The sequence below is a fragment of the Scyliorhinus torazame genome, chromosome 7 (assembly GCF_047496885.1).
Source record: "Scyliorhinus torazame isolate Kashiwa2021f chromosome 7, sScyTor2.1, whole genome shotgun sequence".
Classification (NCBI taxonomy): Eukaryota; Metazoa; Chordata; class Chondrichthyes; order Carcharhiniformes; family Scyliorhinidae; genus Scyliorhinus; species Scyliorhinus torazame.
The window spans coordinates 204,481,893-204,500,276 of record NC_092713.1 but is presented as its reverse complement, the minus strand read 5'-3'; the positions used below and the strand labels follow the sequence as shown (position 1 = coordinate 204,500,276).

The following is an 18,384-nucleotide window of genomic DNA, read 5'->3' as shown; positions in this document are numbered from 1 at the left end:
TTCTTTAATCATACGTTTATGAAGTTATTTTATTTCTACATTACATTGATGTATACAGGACAGGCTGTATAAACGTTGCTTGCATTTCCTTGAGTACTGAACAGAAAATTCAAGGTGACACGCCCCCCCCCCCCCCCCCCCGACACGCCGCCCCCCCCATCATCACAGAAGCCAGTCTTCAGCCATTCTTTGATTCACTCCGATTGTTACCATGGAACATTTGAAGGCATTGGATATAGCAAAGACAATGGGCCCCGAAAGAATCCTGGCATGTACTACCATGTGTTCCAAAGCTAGCTGCATCCTCAGTCAAGCTGTTACAGTACACTACAGAACTGGCATCTACCCAACATGGTAGGAAATTGCCCAGATACATCCTGCCCATGAAAAGCAGGACAACTTCAATCTGGTCAATCACCACCCCATCAGTCCACTTGCAAACACCATGATGGAAGGTATCATCGACAGTGCTATTAAGTGGCACTTACTGAACAATAACCTGCTCACCGGTGCATAATTTGAATTCTACCAGGGTCACTGGGTTTTAGACATCGTTACAGCCTTGATAAAAGTGCTGACTTCCAGAAGGGAGGTGAGAGTGGCTGCGCTTGACATCAAGGCAGCATTTGACCAAGTGTGGCATCAAGATGCCACAGCAAAATTGAAGTAAATTAGAATAATAAGTGCTACTGTTCTGTTTGGAGTGATACCTAGCACAAAGGAAGATGGTTGTTGGGTGCCAACCACCTCAGCCCCAGTAAATCATATAGGATCTACACCCGACTATCTGCACCTGCTTCATCAATGAACTTCCCTTCATCATCAGGTCAAATTAGAGATGTTAGCTGTTTGCCCAGTATTTAGTTCCATTTGCAACGCCTCAGATAATGACACAGTCCAAACCACATGCAGCAAGACACGGACAACATTCGCACTTCGGCTGACAGGTGACAAGTAACATTCATGCCCACAAGTGCCAAGCAATGACCATCTCCAACAACCACCTCCCTTTGACATTCAGCTGCATTACCATTGCTAAATCCTCCATCATGAAAATCTTGGAGGTGTATTGACCAGAAATGTAACTGGATAAGCCAAATAAATACAGAGGCTACAAGAGCAGATCAGAGGTTAAGGATTCTGCAGCAAATAACTCACCTGCTAACTTCCTAAAGCCTGCTCACCATCTATAAGGCATAAGTCAGAAGTGTGATGGAATACCCTCCACTTGCCTGGATGAACTCAAGACGCTCGACACCATCCAGGAACAAACAATCCACGTTTTCAACTCCCCATCCACCACTTTAAGCACTTAGCACCTCCAAAGCCAATGCACCAAACCTGTGGTGTGCAACATTTTGGGCATCAAGGTATCTATTTTCTTTCATTACACAGACATCAGTTGTAACAAACACAAATGAGCTCATGTTCCGCAATCCAGCATGAGAGCTCAGGCAAATCATACCACACAACTCCAGTATGACTACACAAATCTTTATTGAGTTCACAATTCACTATAAGAACGCATGTACAGAACACTCTGCAATCCAATGTGACTGAAACATTGAGTGGTTCTAGGGGCAGCATGGTGGCGCGATGGTTAGCGCTGCTGCCTCATGGCGCTGAGGACCTGGGATCGATCTCAGCCCCATGTCGAGTTTGCACATTCTCCCCGTGTCTGCGTGGGCCTCACCCCCCACAACGCAAAGATGTGCAGGGTAGGTGGATTGGTCACGCTAAATTGCCCCTTAATTGGAAAAAAATAATTGGGTACTCTAAATCTTTTTATAACATTGAGTGATTCTCTCAAAACTCTTAATACCGATTCCATCTTTGATTGCTACACTTTACCAATCTTCTTCATGCAACAAAGGACAAATAAATGTGACATCAGATTCACAAAATGGAGCTAGAAAGACACACTTATCTCATCTCAATCTCTCTTAATAAGACCATAAGACATAGGAGCGGAAGTAAGGCCATTCGGCCCATCGAGTCCACTCCACCATTCAATCATGGCTGATTTACCCGCTCTCTCTCCATAGCCCTTAATTCCTCGAGAAATCAAGAATTTATCAACTTCTGTCTTAAAGATACTCAACGTCCCGGCCTCCACCGCCCTCTGTGGCAATGAATTCCACAGACCCACCACTCTCTGGCTGAAGAAACTTCTCCTCATCTCTGTTCTAAAGTGACTCCCTTTTATTCTAAGGCTGTGCCCCCGGGTCCTAGTCTCCCCTGCTAATGGAAACAACTTCCCTACATCCACCCTATCTAAGCCATTCATTATCTTGTAAGTTTCTATTAGATCTCCCCTCAACCTCCTAAACTCCAATGAATATAATCCCAGGATCCTCAGACGTTCATCGTATGTTAGGCCTACCATTCCTGGGATCATCCGTGTGAATCTCCGCTGGACCCGCTCCAGTGCCAGTATGTCCTTCCTGAGGTGTGGGGCCCAAAATTGCTCACAGTATTCTAAATGGGGCCTAACTAATGCTTTATAAAGCTTCAGAAGTACATCCCTGCTTTTATATTCCAAGCCTCTTGAGATGAATGACAACATTGCATTTGCTTTCTTAATTACGGACTCAACCTGCAAGTTTACCTTTAGAGAATCCTGGACTAGGACTCCCAAGTCCCTTTGCACTTCAGCATTATGAATTTTGTCACCGTTTAGAAAATAGTCCATGCCTCTATTCTTTTTTCCAAAGTGCAAGACCTCGCACTTGCTCACGTTGAATTTCATCAGCCATTTCTTGGACCACTCTCCTAAACTGTCTAAATCTTTCTGCAGCCTCCCCACCTCCTCCATACTACCTGCCCCTCCACCTATCTTTGTATCATCGGCAAACTTAGCCAGAATGCCCCCAGTCCCGTCATCTAGATCATTAATATATAAAGAGAACAGCTGTGGCCCCAACACTGAACCCTGCGGGACACCACTCGTCACCGGTTGCCATTCCGAAAAATAACCTTTTATCCCAACTCTCTGCCTTCTGCCTGACAGCCAATCGTCAATCCATGTTAGTACCTTGCCTCGAATACCATGGGCCCTTATTTTACTCAGCAGTCTCCCGTGAGGCATCTTATCAAAGGCCTTTTGGAAGTCAAGATAGATAACATCCATTGGCTCGGCTTGGTCTAACCTATTTGGTATCTCTTCAAAGACCTCTAACAGGTTTGTCAGGCACGACCTCCCCTTACTAAATCCATGCTGACTTGTCCTAATCTGACCCTGCACTTCCAAGAATTTAGAAATCTCATCCTTAACAATGGATTCTAGAATCTTGCCAACAACCGAGGTTAGGCTAATTGGCCTATAATTTTCCATCTTTTTCCTTGTTCCCTTCTTGAACAGGGGGGTTACAACAGCGATTTTCCAATCCTCTGGGACTTTCCCTGACTCCAGTGACTTTTGAAAGATCATAACTAACGCCTCCACTATTTCTTCAGCTATCTCCTTTAGAACTCTAGGATGTAGTCCATCTGGGCCCGGAGATTTATCAATTTTTAGACCTCTTAGTTTCTCGAGCACTTTCTCCTTTGTGATGGCTACCATATTCAACTCTGCCCCCTGACTCTCCGGAATTGTTGGGATATTACTCATGTCTTCTACTGTGAAGACTGACGCAAAGTACTTATTTAGTTCCTCAGCTATTTCCTTGTCTCCCATCACAAAATTACCAGCTTCATTTTGGAGCGGCCCAATGTCAACTTTTGCCTCCCGTTTGTTTTTAATGTATTTAAAGAAACTTTTACTATCATTCCTAATGTTACTGGCTAGCCTACCTTCATATTTGATCCTCTCTTTCCTTATTTCTCTCTTTGTTATCCTCTGTTTGTTTTTGTAGCCTTCCCAATCTTCTGACTTCCCACTACTCTTTGCCACATTATAGGCTTTCTCTTTTGCTTTGATGTATTCCCTAACTTCCTTTGTCAGCCATGGCTGCCTAATCCCCCCTCTGATGACCTTTCTTTTCTTTGGGATGAACCTCTGTACTGTGTCCTCAATTACTCCCAGAAACTCCTGCCATTGCTGTTCTAATCATTCTGTTACCATAGCTATATGGTCCATTTAAAACGCTTCAGTCACTTTATTATTCTTCGGCGATCACTCGCTAATGAGTATGATTGTCCACCTAAGAAACTCTGTGTTACTGGTCATGGATTCTGTGGGTTCTTGCACGGCTGATAAGCCCAATCCTACAGCCGCATCTCCGACAGCATACTTGATAATGAAAATTTGAAAATCGCTTATTGTCACAAGTAGGCTTCAATGAAGTTACTGTGAAAAGCCCCTAGTCGCCACATTCCGGCACCTGTTCGGGGAGGCTGGTATGGGAATTGAACCGTGCTGTTGGCCTGCCTTGGTCTGCTTTCAAAGCCAGCGATTTAGCCCTGTGCTAAACCAGCCCCTTTTGGCAAGTGTTTCCAGGAGGTGAGATCGGTCCTTGGACTCTGGATCACTGTTATTCCTTTCTTCACCTCCTTTTCCAGGCCTCCTCTTGCCATCGGGTGTTCTCGAAGAATTTTGTCCCTTCAATCAGGAGGTTTCTATAAGTAAGTCTCTTTTGAGCAAAGGGTCTCCCAGGCTTTGCCCTCTATGTTGTGTTTCTTGAGGTACCCTTTAGGGTGTCTTTGAAATGCTTCCTTTGTCCTCCTCTTGTTTGGGAGCCTTCCTTGAGCTGGGCAAATAAGATTTGCTTCTTCTGAAGCACATGGACAGCCACAGGGTTGGTTTCAGATGATTGTAGCCTTGATGCTGGTGCTCTTGATTCCTTCAAGGTTGTTGATGTTAGTAAGGCTGTCCTCCCAGCTGATGTGGAGAACCGTCTCAGACAGCGTTGATGGTACCTCTCCATGGCCTTGAGGTGGTGTTTCAAGGGGACTGGTGGGAGCTGTATAGAAGAGTTGGGAGGATGACAGCCCTGTACACGAGGATCTTGTTATCAGCATGGATGTTGTGGTCGTCAAAGACTCTCGTCCTTGGGCATCCGAAGATGGCGCTCATGGATTGGATATGATGTTGGCTCCCTGCATCTATGTCAGCGTTAGATGACAGGTGGCTCCCCAGGTAGGGGAAATGTTCCACGTTTTGTAGGATTTCTCCATTGATTTTGATGGAGAGAGAGACTGGATCTTGGGGCTGGTTGGCAAAGGACTTGAGTCTTCTTGAGGTTGAGGCTGAGACCGATTCTACTGTATGCTTCCGCAAAGGAGTCATGCATGGCCTAAAGATTGTCTACTGATAGTCTGTTCTTGATAACGTATCTAATTCCATGCGACCTGGGCTTATCCTCGGGTTTTCCTCTCCAGAAGAAGGTGTAACCACTGCCTTCTTCCCTCAGCTGCCCTTCACCTTTTCCTCGGGTCTCTTGCAGGGCAGCGACATCAATGTTGAAGTGCCTGAGTTCATGGGCAACAAGGACAGTTCTCCATTTTGGTCGATTGTTTTGCTCGTTATCCATGAGGATTCGTACATTCCAGATTCTGAAATTGAGTTTATTAACTTTGATTTTCTGACCACAGGTAGATGAGCCTGCTGGATGCGGTTTTCCAGCCCTGTTGGAGACAGAACAGACTATTTTTCGGGCACATTTTCTAAGCCCTTTCTGTGGTGAACAAAATGGATCCTGAAGAAGGCTGCTCAGTCATGAAGAAAGCTGCTCTCCTGTTCTTATTCCAAGGGCAAAAAGACTGAATCAAACCCCACCACCTACCTGCCAATCTGAAGCTAAGGATTTCCAAATCTCCTGGTCCAGTCCCCATCACCGATCGTCTCAGGGCTTGTTTGTGTTTGGGGATGTTTTGTTTTCCTCTAGGTATATGCCTGGTGCAGGACATCTTTTAACATGGGAATGCTGTTGCATATCAGCAGACACATGCCCTTTGACAGAAGGTAGGTCCAGTTCCAGTGGCAAGGGACCCTCGAAGACTGGGGATCTCACCTACTGCTGCAGCCTTCATGCGCTATAGCAGCCTTTGAGGGCTTGTTTTGGATTGTGATTTGTCTGGTTCCTCCCCTTTGACCTTACCGTCATGGGTGGCCCTGCCAGGAGTTTAAGGTTCCTGACGGCATCGTTCACGGGACCAACGGAATGCTTAAGCCTCTCCACCACGGTAAGGTGCCAATCCATGGAAAGGCACTTTATTATTATAAAGACAATGACCAAACCAACATCTTCCAGACCTTCAAGGCATGGATAAATGGCCTTCACACATTCCTTAAATTGCACATCCTTGTTCTAGGCCTGCTTCTCAAATCCCTGTTCAACACAACTCATCATGCGTTGACACCATAAATAACCCAAGACATTGAGATACACAGTTAGTGTGAACACACATGCCCACACAAAACCCATGACCTCTACTGCCTTGTAGGACAGGGGCAGCAGGTACATTGGAGCATCACCACCTGCAAGTTTCCCTCTGAGTCAAACACACCAGCTTCACCAATTTGGAAACATTTTGCCGTTCCATGAACCACAATCAAGGGCAACAAGGTGATGCTCACATCGCACTAACAAATAAAAAAGAGCCATTTACTCTGGTGCGGAAATGCAGGGCAAGGGGACATAATGTGAAATTTAGAGCCAGACCATTCAGGAGTGAAATCAGGGACACTTATTCAGCCAAAGGGAAACAGAGGTCTAGAACTCTGTCACCAGAAATGCAGTAGGTGCTACAACATTTGACGTTTTCAAGACTGAGATGCAGATTTTGTGTGGTAAGGGTATCGAAGGATATGGAGCTATGGTGGGTAAACAGAGTTAGGTTACAGGTCATGCCATGATCTAATTGAGTGACAGAGCACTCTTAGGGGGCTGAATGGCCTCCTCTTGTTCCCATTTTACCACTAAAGGTGCTATACGAATGCGAGTTGCTTTTATTTCTGTCATATATTTATTACCATTCTCCTTTTTTTTCAGCTCTGAAGAATTGAAGAGAAAATGTTCAAATAAACAAGAAATTATCCAACCCCAGGGCATCCTTATAACCATAAGCAGCCCCACAGAAACACCTGACCAAAGAACCACTCCTGCTCAGGTCCAGAACAAATCCAAGAGTCAAAACGCGATTGACGAAAGCACGGATGCGGATTGTTAACAGCAGTCGGGAGGTCGTGATGTCAAGGAGTTTGCAGTTATTGTTGTCAACAATAATCTCTCCGTGTGGCCAGACTGCCTTTAGCCAGGGCTTCGAGTGAAATTTCCAACATGCATGAGCTGGGGTGTGGTCTAGCCTCCTGCGAACCTCAGGCTCGCTCACCCAATCCAGCACAAGGACAATTGTAAAGCCATTGGAGCAGAAATGCCTTTTTCTTCACTCACCAGCCATGCTTTTCACCTCCATGAAAGTGAATGGGTAGAAAGTCAGGAGCTGGGCAGTGCAGAAGGGGAATTGTTTTTACTGCTTTGTCTAAAGATATGACCCTTTCCCTTCCTTTGTACCACTAATTGTGATACACTTGACATCACTGCCTCATGTGAGAAAGGTTTTACAGATGCACTGAAAAATCTGTACGAGGACCACAGGAGAGCTTCTAGTTAAAGTCTTGCAGTCCTTGTTCTTTTTCCGTTTAATATTGTAATTTATTAATTTCTTCAACTTCACTTTCAAGAAGAATTTAGGCAGCAAGCAACTAATAAAGATTCAATCCCACCTGATTATCAATAAAGCTCACTAAAATGAGGCCACAGAAATCCCAGGACTTAGTCTGGCCCAAGTTGTTATCCCTCCTACTTGCCTCTTAACTATAATCCCAGAATTTCTCAATGTCAAGGTTATTATGGATACAGAAACATTCGTATATTCTGATCTCCTACTCTATACTGAGCTAAGATCTCCCTCTCTCTTCCTTACTCATGTAGTGCAGCATTTTTTTAAAAAATCCTTTTGTCTCACTCCAGCACTTATCGATCAAAAAGCACTCTGAAGTTGAGTTTGATATAAATACACTGTCAGAAAACTGTAACAACCAGTGTACTGTCAGTGGGTGATAATCAATCAGATATTGGACTTCCCCTTTTATCTCATTCCCGCTAAGTTTGACCCTCTGGGTTTTTAACATTGAACCAGAACCGTTTATTCCCTGTATATAGCCTGCAATCTAGACAGGAAGGTGGTGCAGTTATGCTGACGCACTCTTTTTCCCATACCTCAGTTCAATGGAGCCTCTAATTCACCTGTCAGCACAATATACATCAGCACCAATGTAAATCAATAACAGACTCCTTATGGTAACAACTCTGGTGTCACAATATAGCTTCCCTGTAATATTTTAAAATGCTTTGATAAGCACATCTTTATAAAAGATGGAGGAATGAGGAGACAGAGCCGAAGCAGTAAAGGGAAATTCAGCAGAGATATATTTCAGGTCCTTCTCCTGCGAACATGAAGAACTGATTTTTATCCCTTGCTGGGGATCAGGTGTGGAGGTGGGCATGTGCCAAAAATAATCCTGCTAAGGCAGCACGGTGGCGCAGTGGGTTAGCCCTGCAGCCTCACGACGCCAAGGTCCCAGGTTCGATCCCGGCACTGGGTCACTGTCCGTGTGGAGTTTGCACATTCTCCCCATGTTTACGTGGGTTTCGCCCCCACAACCCAAAGATGTGCAGGGTAGGTGGATTGGCCACGCTAAATTGCCCCTTAGTTGAAAAAAATGAATTGGATACTCTATATAAGAAAAAAATAATCCTGCTGGTGGGCATGCCATTCCACCCTCAGGCCATTTTCCCAGAGCAGGATGGTGGGCGGGTAACTCTTGATATCATTAAGGGCCATTTAAGGGGACACCCCAGTCAGCCTCCAGGTGCTTGCAGATGTCATTGGCCAGTTTATCTGCCAAGAGGCAACCTCCTGATGGCACGCTGGGAACCACATTTCAGGCAGGCCAAAGGCCTTCCCTGACTTCCTGCATCTAGCTGCAGACTGCCCTTTAGATTGGTTCTCCCCATCTCCCATCCATCCCCACTACCGCTCCCCCACGCCCCCACAGTGGGGGCCAGTCTGCAGAAGCCATTTTTTAGCTTCAAAATTCATAAAAGTTGGAACTCCATTTTCTCCCTTACAGCTTTGCCATCACAGTCTGCTGCTCCCTTTAATCAAGAAAGCCTCTGATTTGCCCTTGGTCACTGCCCTTAATTGGAGATGAGCCCAAGCCTGGTCATTAATTGGCTGCTCTGCAGGAAATCACGTTGACTTTTGTTTTCCAAATAGGGCTGTAATTTACAGACTCCGGAAGAGGGGTGGGGGGAGGGGGGGGTATAAAAATACCTTTTGGCTACCCACCCTGTTGACCCTGTGGGTATCTGGGTGGCATTGGATGGCCCCTTGCTCATGGGCCAATGGAGACCCTTAAATGTTCATTTAATGGACACTCGATAGCCTCTCCCCACCTTTGCATGGATTTTTTTCCTGCAGTGTGGTAGGTGCATGCCAAGTGTCTAGGTCTCATAGTAAAAGTTAGTGACTAGATGTGTGGCTCCTCTTTAGGCAATCTATGCTAATCGGAGATCCCCCGGCCAAAGTTTTACCCACACTGCGATTCCCCTCGCCCTTGTTCTGTCAACCCTAGACAAACTCGCAGGCGAAACTCCAGAGTCACATTGTTCTGGGTTCCATGGCTCATCTTCGTCAAGGTACTTGCAATCGCATTAGTGGGCACCACCACTTGACTGACCAACCGCTGTTGAAGGTGGGACTTCCTCTCAGATGGGAGCATAAGTCTTGCCTTGAGCCAATTAAAGGTCTGACCGATAGTACTTAATTGGCTGCTGTGCAAGGTGGGCAAGTGCTGGCATGATCACCCCAGCTTTTACGCCAGTGTGGGGACACTGACCCCCACATAAAATTCAGCTCAATTTTGGTTTCTCACACAACACTTGAGTCTGACTGCGAGGGAAAATCCTGCCCAGGTCAATCATGCCACAGAACATTCTCAGAATGGGATTACAGCCTTCAGCTGACAAAAAGGCAATTTTACTTAGGTACAGGTTTGTTTCTTGTATCTAGTTGTAAAGGATAGATTGAAATAGTGAATGCTGCTGTGATATCAAATTTTTTAAAAAAAAATTTAGAGTATCCAATTATGTTTTTCCAATTAAGGGGCAATTTAGCGTGGCCAATCCACTTAGCCTGCTCATCCTTTTGGGTTGTGGGGGCATGCAGACATGGGGAGAATGTGCAAACTCCACATGGACAGTGACCCAGAGCCAGGGTCGAACCTGGGACCTCAGCGCCGTGAGGCAGCAGTGCTAACCACTGCACCACACTGCCGCCCTCGTGATATCAAAATTAAGGCCGTTTTATTAAAAATTCTTATTGGAGCACTGTTGAATCCACAGATGGTGCACCTAAACCATATTCTTGATGGATGGTCTAGCTATGGAATGATAGTTTACCACCACCTGTATAACAGCTGGAACTAGAGAATATTCTGCAGCATGCCATCACAACATTATGGTGCACATTAAAGTCGTAAAGGGGCTACCTGGCTGACTTAACACTGCCTGTTGTATAAGACACAAGTTCAGCCTCAGCTGGAGTATTGCATCCAGTGCTGGGCACGCACCGTAGAAGGTTCAACTGAAGCATTCAAAAGGGAATTAGACTGTTATGTGAAAATGGAGAATGTATTCGGTTACGGGGAAAAGGCAGAAGAATGACACTTAAGTGAATTGCTCATTAGGAGAGCAAGTGCAGACACGATGGATCAAATGGCCCCCTGTGCCCTAGTAGTCGTGTGGTTCTGTGTGACCACATACATAAGTGTATGTGGTCAATATAAACATATGGGCACATTACATCATAGGCCAAACACAGGGATGCACTAAATATTGAGGGGAAAATGGAAGATCACCTCTATTACTGAGGTGATACCTTGCATTGTGAGGTGACTTTGTTTGATGCTGTTCATTGATGCTGGGGTAGATTTTCAACTTGCTGGCCAGGTATTTAAACTGGAATTATAGAACATAAGTATTAGGAGTAGGAGCAGGCCATTTGGCCCCTTGCGCCTGCTCTGCCATTTGACAAGACCATGGCTGATCTGATTGTGGCCTCAACTCCAACTTCCTGGGTGCGATTCTCCCAAAGCATTTCTAAGTCAATTTGTGGCGGGTTTATCAGCGAGTTCCCCACCGTTATTCGATAATACTCAGTTTCTCACCTGTTTAGCCCACACTCAGAATTTTTAGCACTGGGGAGCTGAACTCGGAGATTGGGCTGCCATTTTGAAAGGGTGCCCCGATATCTAAGTAAGCTTGTGGGTCCCCCCACACACATGGACACTATCCCACCGCCTTCCAAGTGAGAACTGGGGGTCCCCCCTCTTCAGGCCTCCCAAAGCTCCCTTACAGAATCTCCACCCTTCTAGGACACCCAACCATCACCCACCCAACCTCCCAGAGGCCTTACATATCTGCCCTGCACTCCCCCAACCTTCAAGCCCCCAAACTCATTTCATGGGCATGGCCCTCTGGTCCTTGGCTGTGCCACCCTGCCACTCAGGCACCCTTACACTTCCACCCAGGCAGTGCTCCGGCTGACTTGGCAGTGCCATCAGGACACCTTGGCAGTGCCAGCTGGGCAGTGCCAAGGTGCCCACTTTCCAGGGGGCAGGCCAGGGAGCCATCCTGTACTTACCTGACCACCCTAGGGTCTCCGGTGGCCCGTGAGACCCCTGGGTGCTGTTCCGCCTGGTCCACGTTTGTGTGGATTAGCACTGATCGGCACCCGACTGCAGCCTCCCTGGGAAGGCCAAAGAATCGAGGGAGGCCGGTGGATCCGGCACAGGTAGGTTGTAAGTAGGTTTGCGACCTACTTCCGCGAGTGTCAGTTGGGCCCGCCCATTTGGAGCAGGGTCCAACTCCGACGTTTCACAGAACTTCGGAGAATCCCAGGAGGCGATGAGCCTGTCAGAAAGCTTGCTGCCAGCTTCTCCCGGCATTCTCTGGCTGTGTTGCGCTCAAGCGAGAGCACAACACGGCTGGAGAATCGCGCCCAGGCCCTGTCTGCAGCCCATAACCCTTGACTGCCTTGTCAATCAACAAAAATCTGTCTAACTCAGCCTTGAATATATTCAATGACCCAGCCTCTACTGCTCCCTTGGGAAGAGAAAAGCTTAATGATCCTCAGAGAAGAAATTTCTCCTCATCTCCATCTTAAATGGGAGATCCCTCATTTTTAAACTGTGCCTCCTAGTTCTAGATCATCCCACCAAGGGAAACATCCTCAGCACTCACCCTGTCAAGCCCCTCTCAGATTTTCCTGATTCAATAAGATCACCTCTCACTCTTCCAAGCTTCAATGAGTATAGGCCCAACCTGCTCAACCTTTCTTCATAAGGTAAACACACGGGGCTGGATTCTCCGCTGGCGGGATTCTCTGGTGCACCGGCAGCGCACCCACGCCCGTGGATTTCCTGACGGCGTGGGGCTGCCCACAATGGGAAATCCCATTGGCCGGCTGACGGGCCGGAGAATCCTGCTGCCGACAGGGACGCGGCGCACCAGAACATTGGTGCGGCAGGACGGAGAATCCCGCCCATCATCTCAGGAACCAGCCAAGTGACCCTTCTCTGAGCTGTTGGAATTCTGCGGCCATTCGCTGGTGGTGGGATTCTTTGGTCCTGCCAGCAGAGCACCCCCGATCGTGGGTTTCCCAGCAGTGTGGGGTGATTTGAACATCCTGTTGATAAGTGGCGCGAGTACAGAATCCTGCCACCAGTGAATGGCGTGCTAAATTCTGCATCCTAGCTAGTAGCAGTAGCGGGCGGACTCGTAGCAGAGAATTTAGCCCATTATGTTTCTCCTTAAACAAGGTGACTAGAGCTGTACAAAATACTCTTGGTGTAAAACTTTTTTAAAAATTTTGAGTACCCAATTCATTTTTTCCAATTAAGGGGCAATTTAGTGTGGCCAATCCACCTACCCTGCACATCCTGCAAACACGGGGAGAATGTGCAAACTCCACACGGACAGTGACCCAGAGCCGGGATCGAACCTGGGACCTCAGTGCCGTGATGCAGCAGTGCTATCCACTGCGTCACCGTGCTGCCACCTCTTGGTGTAAAACTTGCTGGTTTTCAGTTCCACTGCATTGATAATCTACCCGACGGTCCCCTTGAATGTTTCAGTGCTGATAAAGTCAAATCTTATTGCGTGTAACAGAGGACTGACCAAAGGAAAATCGCTTAACCAGACTTTTGTTCAACATGGAAATGTTACTGCTCCAGTCATTTCGTTTTTATTGACAAAGAAGAGTTAAGAAATTTTCCAACGTTTTCCCAATCATTGGAAGAGTTTAATGCTGCCAAGAAAAACGTTGGAGATAACTATCTCATCAGTTTCCTGTGGGATTGTGATCAATATTAGGATCTCAGTGTACATGCCAGTTTATAGATTACACTGATTTGTTCAACAACTGATAACGTTTCCTATGTTTTTCCAGCTTAAGCTCCAGTTCATACACCTGCCCCAGGTTCAAAGGTCAGACTAGCCATCACCAGCATGATTCTTGAGCCAACTATATGCTTACTCAGCCCATTGATTTCTCTTTCCCACCCCCCCAACTCCTCATAGAAGAATCCCCCTCGGAGCAGCAGAGTTCAACCACCATATGGGAAAATGTAGATATTTACTCACCAAACATGGCACCTGAAGGAAAAAATATTTTTTTGAAATCTGATCAAAGAGGATTTTTTTCCTGGCGTTCATACAATATAGAGAACAATGTCTTTAAAAAAAAAATCCTCCTGGGCTGCTGTGCACCAACCCTCTAACTGGGCAATACTGTACGAGAGTAAAATGAAAATTTGTTGTTTTCCAGGAGTCTGTGCTTGTCTATATAAGGGCGCACTGCTGTCTCCTCCTCACCCACCTCAATTGTCACCTTGAGTCATCTGTCTAATCAAGCCCTGTTGCATTTTGAAGGACCTTCCATGTCTTTGGGTCATATTGAAGCAGCTAGATGGGAGGATCAAAATAGATTTCCTTTAACTGTTGGGAGCAAGACTACACTCTGTATTGAGGGTGAGCAGCATAGTGCTCCAGTGAAAATGGGAATATCACCGGATGATTCTCCCCTTGCTGGGAGGAAGTACTTGTCCTCAATCTGTGCCCCACCACCTGGCACAAATAATATGGGTAGAGAATTGCAAGTACAGATTGGCTGTGTTGTGTGATCACGCACAGGGTCCTCCGGCAGAAATCGTATCATAAACATTGCATCTGGGAAGGCTACAAGGCTACAGGTTTTGCTGTTTATTGGGAGAGAAACTGTCCTCAAAAAATCCCTGTCTGTAAACCTCTTACACAGGCGCTATTATGGCGGTTACTCTTACAGCACAAAGCATGATGTTGATTTGATTGAAAGTTTAATGCTGGGTTTTCAACAAAGGTTGATAAATAAAGGAGAAAAGTAAACTATGATGATCTCTCATCTTTTTTCACCCTTCAGTAGGCTGTTGGTGACTAAACAAAATTTATAAATAGTTGAAAAAAACACTTTTTGCATGCTTCCATCAAGTATTTTATGGTGCTTGTGGTAATTTACAATGTGTTATGATCTCTGTAAAGACCAATAATGTTTAAAAGGAAATTGAATTTCCAGTTAATAGCTGAAAGGATGACACATCAAGATTTCACATTTACTGTAACAAATGGCAAAAAAAGCTACTGACCAAACTTTTTGTTTTGGCAACTTAAACTCTAAACTACATAATAAATACTTCCTTTTTACTTACCACGCATCACACTCTCCATGGAATTACAGTTCTTACAGCAAACAGTTTGTAGTTGTTTACAGCATCCAATCAGTTATCTTTTACTTCTTTCGTCAGGTACCTTCTAATCCCAGAATTGACTTTCAGTGTTACAGCTATACTGTAGATTCCTTGCCCTATCGCTAAGCTAAGCACATCTACCAGCATCCTTTAAATCCTCACAAACCTGGTCTTCAATCTGAGCATGAGCTCCACCCACATTCTGTGTGGTGAACAACGGAGATAGTATTATCTCTGCCTGCTTCTATACCCTGATCACTACCTCTCGGTTGGACCACATAAGACAAAACCACAAATTTCTGTTTACCTGTGATGGATTTACAGGCAAGCTTGTAACCTGACCTCGAAAATGGTTTCCTCAACCCTCTCCCCATGGCAATGGAAACACATTGGGCTGGATTCTCCATCGGTGGGATCCTCCATTTTGCTAGCAGCGCACTCACACCGTGGATTTACCAACGGCATGGGGGTGCCCACAATGGGGAACCCTATTGGCCAGCTGGTCGGCTGGAGAATCCCGCTGCCGGCGGTGGTGTGCCGCACCCAAAAACCGGTGCGGTGGGACGGAGAATCCTGCCCGTTAGCTTTGTATCTAATTAGAAATTAAGATTAGCTGTTATACCTGCTCTCTTTCATCAAAGAAATAAATAGATTCCAGCACAACTGCCCAAAATCTATAACGACTTCTTGGGACTTTGGGAAACTCAGGATCTACTCATCGGAGACTCAGAGCGTGATCTTCCCAAAGGGGAACAAAGTTCCCGAGCGAGCGTGCAGTGCCGAGAAACACAGGCTATTCAAGCGACTCACTCTGAATAAGGGGCCTACACGGGGAACACGCGGCCGAGGCTGTTCATAGCCCTGTTTTTTTACAATTGGGAGCTCTGCTCGCCGGAGGGCCTCCCAGCCCCCCATGAGTGCCGTTCCGTCTGCGGAGACCAGTACCAAACGGCACTCGCCCAAGGTCCCCGAGGCAAAGGGATTGAATCCCAAAGCCTCAGGTACCTCGGGAATCTGCACATTAGAGTAAGACTGTCTCGCTCTAACGTGCAGATTTGCTAAAATGTGAGCCTGCCCATTGTGGGCGGGATTCACCTTACAACGTCTCGTGAGATTGCGTTGAATCTACTGAGGCATTGCAAGGCGAGTAGATCCTGGGAGCGGGGTCTCCCGGCTTTCACCGGCCACGTTATACCGAGGCAAGCTGCTTTTCGAGTGCAGCGTGGCCGGCGGATAGCAGCTTCAGAAACTGCTTTTAATGTCTCGAAGCATAAATATTTTGCACCTTATTCTCAATAAAATAATCTAAGTCTTATTTTGATCTCTAACCATTATACCACTCAGGCCTGCTCCAGACTCCAGAACTGGTTACATGACCCTTCATTTATCCTAAATTTAAAGATACAGTCCCAAAATATAATAATTACACAAACCTAATAATTATTCAAGTAACAGGAATATTATGCCATAGAAACAGGCGTAGGCCATTCATTCTCTCGGACCATCCAATCAGATCCTTGTTGATCAGAACCTCAACTCCATTTACTCACCTTTGTGCCATATTCCTTGAAATGGTGACCAAAACAAAAATGTACCTAAGTCTTGAACACTCCAACCACTGCCTTTTGGACAGACAGGATCTCAGATATCTACCATCCTTTGTGTAAAGAAGTGTGTCCTAGTTTAGCGCCTGAATATCCTAACTATAATTTTAAGATTAAGTCCCATTTTTCTTGATTTCCCCACCAGAGCAAATAGTTCCACTATATTAACTCTATCAAATCCCTCCCAACATTTTAAATGCCTAAATCAGATCACCGCTCAAACATCCGTACCAATGTGAGTAGAACCCGAATTTATGCAACCTGTCCTCATAATTTAACCCCCCAAGACTTGTTAATATGTAACACACCAATTCTGCTGCTAATTGCTATCATTTTTTAAAAAATAATTTAAGGTTCCAAAGGCTTATTGCACTTGCTGATCAGATTGTAGAGTGAAGGAAGAATGACTGAAAAGTGCCACTGGATTAAAGTATTGTAATTACTTGCATTTTAAGACTTTTAACGTGTGGATATTTTGGTACCAGATGGTAACTTGGTAACGTTTTCAGGCAGGAAGTGGGCTTTTCTGTCTAGCCCACATATCCACAGTATTTCCTTAGTGCATGTCTAAAACCCTGAAACCCATTTCGATAAGAACCTGTCTAGTTCCTAAATAAAAGAGAATACGGTGACATAGTGGTAATGTCACACCACTAGTAATCCAGATGCCCTCGCTAATACTCTGGGAGTGTGTGTCTTCCAGCAGGCAGTTGGTGGGATTTAAATTTAATTAATAAAAATCTGGAGTTGAAAGTTAATTTCAGTAATGATGACCATGAAACGATCTTTGATTGTTGTAAAAGCCCATCTGGTTCACTAATGTCCTTTTGGGGACGGAAATCTGCCAACCTTGCCTGGTCTGACCTACCTGTGACTCCAGACCCACGGCAATGTGATTGGCTGCCCTCTGAAATGGTTGAGAAAGCTCCTCAGATCAAGGACAATTAGGGATGGGCAGCAAATGCTGGTCTTGCCACTTACACCCATATCATGTGAAAGAATAAATTAAATCCATTAATGTTCGTTGTTCTACCACATGTGACAATGATAGAACAAAGAACAAAGAACAAAGAAAAGTACAGCACAGGAACAGGCCCTTCGGCCCTCCGAGCCTGTGCTGACCATGCTGCCCGACTAAACTACAATCTTCTACACTTCCTGGGTCCGTATCCCTCTATTCCCATCCTATTCATGTATTTGTCAAGGTGCCCCTTAAATGTCACTATCGTCCCTGCTTCCACCACCTCCTCCGGTAGCGAGTTCCAGGCACCCACTACCCTCTGCGTAAAAAACTTGCCTCGTACATCTACTCTAAACCTTGCCCCTCTCACCTTCAACCTATGCCCCCTAGTAATTGACCCCTCTACCCCGGGGAAAAGCCTCTGACTATCCACTCTGTCTATGCCCCTCATAATTTTGTAGACCTCTATCAGGTCGCCCCTCAACTGCCTTCGTTCTAATAATTTTAGTAAAAACCATCCCTCCCTACGCTTCCATATATTTTTTGTTGTATGTGTAATGTGCAAACATGACCCCTTGTGCCTAAATTCTGCACATAGCAGACAAGTCTACCTAAATCTAATTTGTATTTGTATAATTTTAAATGCTCCGTCATGCCCTCCCTCAAGACAGAAAAAACCAGGATGGTTAATCTTTCCTCTTGCACTGTTCCCTTAAATGTTGGGATTAACTGTGTGGTTTTTCTCTGTACTCCCTTTCCAAGTCAGGGACCCGAGAGCTGTATGCATTAGTTCAGATGTGATCTCACCAGGGTCGAATACAGTTTTAGAATGACCTTTGGATTTATATGTTAAACCTTTATGTATGCATTCCAACATTTAATTTGTCCTTTTAAATGCTTGACATTCACTGTCTGCAAATGAATGGTTGCTTAAAAAATGTTTCCCCATAAATAGAACATACAGTGCAGAAGGAGGCCATTCGGCCCATCGAGTCTGCACGAAGGTCACTAAGGGCAATTTATCCTGGCCA

The 18,384-nt window shown here is 45.6% G+C and overlaps 1 protein-coding gene across 2 annotated transcripts in view; it reads left to right on the top strand.

Annotated features, from left to right (window-relative positions):
• Positions 1 to 14,748, top strand: part of LOC140426796 (shootin-1-like) — a 230,059-nt gene extending 215,311 nt beyond the window's left edge. For both annotated transcript variants that reach the window (XM_072511979.1, XM_072511978.1), the window contains one exon: positions 6,933 to 14,748. In XM_072511979.1, the coding sequence (XP_072368080.1) occupies positions 6,933 to 7,110 (178 nt within the window). In that variant the 3' untranslated portion in view covers positions 7,111 to 14,748. The remainder of the gene's footprint in view (positions 1 to 6,932) is intronic.
• The last annotated feature ends 3,636 nt before the right edge of the window (positions 14,749 to 18,384 follow it).